Source organism: Lupinus angustifolius, unplaced genomic scaffold (genome assembly GCF_001865875.1).
Source record: "Lupinus angustifolius cultivar Tanjil unplaced genomic scaffold, LupAngTanjil_v1.0 Scaffold_16_28, whole genome shotgun sequence".
Taxonomy (NCBI): Eukaryota; Viridiplantae; Streptophyta; class Magnoliopsida; order Fabales; family Fabaceae; genus Lupinus; species Lupinus angustifolius.
In genome coordinates this window covers 30,447-35,592 of record NW_017718878.1, presented here as the reverse complement: position 1 = coordinate 35,592, position 5,146 = coordinate 30,447, and the positions used below count along the sequence as shown (strand labels likewise).

At 36.8% G+C, this 5,146-nt stretch overlaps 1 protein-coding gene across 1 annotated transcript; it reads right to left on the bottom strand.

Annotated features, from left to right (window-relative positions):
- Window positions 1–435: 435 nt before the first annotated feature.
- On the bottom strand, window positions 436–4,704 carry LOC109337966. The gene is made up of 2 exons (XM_019575080.1): window positions 4,559–4,704; window positions 436–2,229 (listed from the first exon to the last, which is right to left on the bottom strand). The coding sequence occupies exons 1-2, from the start codon at window positions 4,649–4,651 to the stop codon at window positions 841–843; spliced, it is 1,482 nt and encodes a 493-aa protein (XP_019430625.1). The 5' UTR covers window positions 4,652–4,704; the 3' UTR covers window positions 436–840.
- Window positions 4,705–5,146: the final 442 nt, after the last annotated feature.

The window sequence follows — 5,146 nt, the reverse complement described above, 5'->3', positions numbered from 1 at the left end:
CTCCCCCATTGAAATATTAATTAAAGGGCACAAATACATGTAAACATTTAGATTCATTGGTACATGTATATGTGTTATCACACAAATTGTGTCACTGCATGTGTCATCAGCTATGATTGATGCGAAAAATAGTTAATTATTAATTTTTTAACTTCAATATATTTTTTTAACTAATTACAGATTGATAGTACATGTCGTGACTCAATATGTGGGAGAACATATGATCTTTTGTCTCAATATAATAATTGAACTTTTAACTTCAATACATTTTTTTCCAACCAATCACAATTTGATGGCACATAGAATGACATAAATTGTGGGACAAAAGATGTACTCATGAGAAAGCCACCTATAAGCATCACATATATTTTCCAAGTACCAGACCAAACTAGAGAGACTCCACCAAGTATGCAGGTTCTCCATAATCTCAGTGCCAAAAATAAAAGATACTTATTTTTTCCATTATTGCACATGAAATCATAAATACAACAATAATCCATAAATACAAAATAACTGTACTTTGCTATTTCTATATACTTAAAAACCATGAAATGACAGAAATTATGTTCTTCAGAATTTAGAATCCACTCTATTGGTCCCTACCTACCAACTATGTTACCTTTGCATTCTACTTTAGGTCCTAATGGACTATAACAACTTTTGTTTCATTTCTGTCTTATTCATCCATTCATTTACCACTTACCACCATTGCCTCAAAGACATGATGAATTGCAGTTAAAACAATGTCTTAACATATGCATTCAGTATGCTACAGGTTCTGTACAGAAATTGAAAATTCTTTTGCCTCAAACCATATAGGTTAGTTCATGTAGCAATGAACTAAACTCGGTTGATTTCTGGCTGTAACATTGGGAAGAAAGCCCAACTATTGGCTGATCTACCTTCCTTCCCATTAAACTTCTTGTTAGTCCACCACTCAGGGCCATTGGCAGCATTAATAGAAGCATCACCTTTTCTGTTGTCAAAATTGAAGTCTTTGGAAAAAGTAGCAAAATGGTGCCTCTGACAGCACTGCACTCCTTCTCCAAGAGCATTGTCAGGTCTATCATTTGTTTTGAAGGAACACATATCACAACAACTATTGGTATCTCTTTGTATCCTTTCTCTGTCAACAGCGCCATTGGCCACTATACCCTGTGAAGACCTTGACACGTTTCGAAGCAACATTCCTGTCTTATTTGCTAGACATCGCGCAACATCTTCCCCTGTCAATTCAAATGAAACTCTGTGATTCACTAACGTTGCATTACTTTGATGTCCATTCTCCGAGTTTGCAAGCGATGCTTGCTCAGAAATCTGGTTTGGTACACAGATGCTGCCTTGAGTGGTTGGGCAAGCACCATCAGGTGTCAAAGAACCGGAACCCAACCTTGAATCCAGCCCCAGACCATCTGGTGTCACAGCCCCAGAACCTAGTCGTGAAGCTAGCCCAACACCATCAGGTGTCACAGATCCTGAACCTAGTCTTGAACCTTGCCCTGCGCTATCCGGTGTCAAGGATCCAGATCCCAGCCTTGAACTCCATTTTCGAGTGGAGAAGTGTTCATAGCCCAAAATCTTCAGTGTTTCACCTTTGCGGAACTCAAGATTTAGACGTTTATCATGGAAAGGAGTAGAGGTGCCAGACATTGAAATGACTGATCCGGGGGATTTAAGTTGGGCACCTGGGCTTCCAGGATATTGCTGACATTCATAATTGTATACTGCAAACTTCTGTGTTCCATTAATTTTATGAGCTCGGTCTAGTGAAGATGCCAACAATTGAGCAAATGGTACCTCAGGCGATGATGGGGTTGTATGCTGCACAGATTCAGGTGGGGGAGTATAAGGGGCAGTTGATGGTTCAGTTGTGAAGTTGGAAAATACAGGTGGTGAAACTAACTGAGTCTCATAAGCATAAGGACCTATGGTAAAAATGGTTGCAGGTCCACAAGAAGAGTAAGCATTGATGGAGAGAGAAGTGAGAGAGAGTAATCCAGCTGGTGAATGAGTAGCAGATGAAGGATCAGATTGGAGTAACGATGCCGGAGAAGAGGGAGGGGCAACGAATGGCATTACAATGGTGGATGAAGAATTTGGTGAGGCAATAGGAGCTGGACCTGTTGGTGCCACAGGTTCAGGAACAAGGACAGCATGCCTGATTCGCTTGCTGGTTTTACGAGATCCAAAACACCAATATTGGCTCCAGAAGCTTCCCCAACGTTTTTTCTACAGTTAATGAAAAAGCAACTTAGAATCAAAATTTTAGAACACAATCAAAACATGATTTATAATGTTCTAAATTTTTAGAGAGACAGGAAAATTGTTAAAATTCCCTTAAATGTTATTTTGTGCCCAAAATTGTTTAGATCCACTTTCTTCCTTAAAACTTCCAATTTAACACTTATTTCATTCACAGTTGTATATTGTTACATGAATGATATGTGAAGCTCATGTATCAAGATTCGAGAATCGAACGGAAACAGTCAGCTATGTTATTCTACCAAAATAGTGCAGAACTCTATTACATTGAGCAGAATATGCTTTGAGCTACTAATAGTTATTTTGGTCATTTTACTTAACAATCCCATGCTCAATTTGGTTATACCTGGTCGAATATTTCAGGACAAATAGCAGGTTTAGTCATACGAAAAGATATTACACAGCGACAAGGAATATTCACTAGAATTTTAGCCTCCATAGTAAGCACACTTAATTTTACGACAAGACATTAATTTGCTCTAAAAATTCCCCTGTAACCAAGACAGTTTCCAAATTTTACTAACTGGGAATGAATTCCATAAAAGGAAAGCAACACTTCAATTTCCTATGTTTGTCGAGTAGGTATGAATTAGCTAAAGAGAACTGCTATACTCAAAATCTGTCGATGGGATTGGCCGTCGTAAGACACAGTGACTACCCGAGAGCAGATCCCCACTGACAAGGGGACAGGAGGCGGCCATCTAAAGGCACGCCATGACCTAAAATCAAGACCAGTGAGTCCCGGGAAGGAAACCCCACTGGAAGTCAGAGGATCCTTAGTACCTGCAGCCCCACCAAATTCATCTTCATCATTTTTAAAACGTGTGCTGGAAGGGATATTCTCTCTGAAAAACAGGAAAGCCTCTTACGAAAGCATTTTTTTATGAATGATGTGGCAAATGTAGAATGGATGAAAAAACGGTTATTGCTGCATATAGATTACAGAATCAAAGGTGGAAGGAAATGACAAAACACAAGCACAAGTATTCCATTATTAAAGTTTGGGGGTCGTTTCATGGAACTAGTTGATGATAATCAGCATTCTTTTAGCAAATTATATCAAAGATATGGAAGATATATACTAACATTGATGTCAGCGATGAAAGGATTAATAAGCACCTCAAATCCAAAATGTGTCCCTTACTTTTTTATATTATATGAACGACAATAGATGTTAAAAATGTAAAGAGAATGAATACCGTGAAGAAAGGCATGGCTTTCAGCTTCGAATAGAAACAAAATAAAACAAAAAATCAGACAAAGGCATTGATCATGTCATGAAAACAATGTGAGCTAACCTCCACCTATTGCAGGATATGAGGAGTTTTACAACCAATTTCAGACATCAACCCAGTTTTCCTACTGTTATTAAATGATATGTTCTCAAAATGTAACTGCCAAATTATTTTAACCAAAATAGAGACTGAACAGATATTGAAAGTGAATCACAGGTCTGCAACAAGGACAATTGCAGTTTATTAAATTGGTGGGGGGGGAGCGGAGTAAGGTCGGTGTCCAGTAATCGTTGTTTATTTCACATTAAGAACTAAGTCAGAAATCAGGACAGAATCCTCTCAATTAAATCCGAATCGGCAATCAACAGTGAGGATAGAAATTCCATGGAATCAATATATCAAATTTCAACTCGGAACCTTCTCTTAGAGGATATTTCTTTACTGTAACTAGTAATCTCAAAAGCATATTATGGCTTGAATTGCAGCCAGAAAGATGCAGATTAAGAAGTTCATTAGTTAAATACTCAAAATCCTTTGTTCAAGATCACAAATCCAGAGAGAGAGAGAATATAAGTATACTAATACTATGTCCTAATAATAGAATTAAACCTCTTATAGATAAGTGAATCAATCAAAGTACCCAAAATGCAAAATACATGAAAAATGAATTCATTCGATTAACAGAAACATGAATCCCAAAAAAACAAAGCATACCTGAGATCCAAAATCCAAGTTCCATTTTTTGAAATCCACAAAGGAACAGTAGAAAACAATAAATAAAGAAAAACACTTAAAGTGATTCGAAGTTCAAACCTTTCAAGAGGCAACTAAAAATTAGAGTGGAGCACCCAAAACCTTCATTACTATAATGAAAAGTAGTAATAATAATAAATAATAAAAATGAAAAGAAAAAACACAAAAAAACATGAAACACGAAACACAAGATCCCATTGTTTTCTTTGCATAGTACGGTGTTTCTCGTAAACCGAAACGAACTGAAGAAACAGTCACACGTGGTACAAATAACACAAACATTGAGAGAGAAAGAGAGAGAGACTGACCGGCGCAGTGGTGGGTTGGACTCTGGTTTCAGCGGTGACGATGGCGGTGGCTGCAGCGTTAACGGTGTGGACTGTGTTGTTGATGTTTTCCATGGTGGATTCGGAGACGGTGGCGGAAGGTGTTTCCGATCACCGGAGTTCAGTAAATGATGAGAAAAAGCGGTGGTGACATGCAATGATGAATTGGATTTTAGTTATGAAGGAAAGAGGAAATGGAAAAGGATGAGGTAGGAGAGAGTGCGATAAGTTAACATGGGAAGGAAAGAAGACTCCTAAATTTTAATTTTTATAATCATATTACATGCATGGAGCTATTATTAGTCCACCTGTATAATATAAATTAGAAAACGTTATATCTTTTACTAAATCATACTCCTACAAGAAAAAAGTGATATATATCTTAAGGATTGATACTTTATTTATTAATAATTGGTTTATAATATGTATTAATTTCTTGTTGGTAGAAAGATATAATATTATTCAATAAATTTATATAAAACAATGTATTTTTTAATTATTTTTTTTTCTTAACCGCTCATTAAACTTTATTAGTGGTAAAGTTAATTCTAAATTACTAATAGGGCCAAC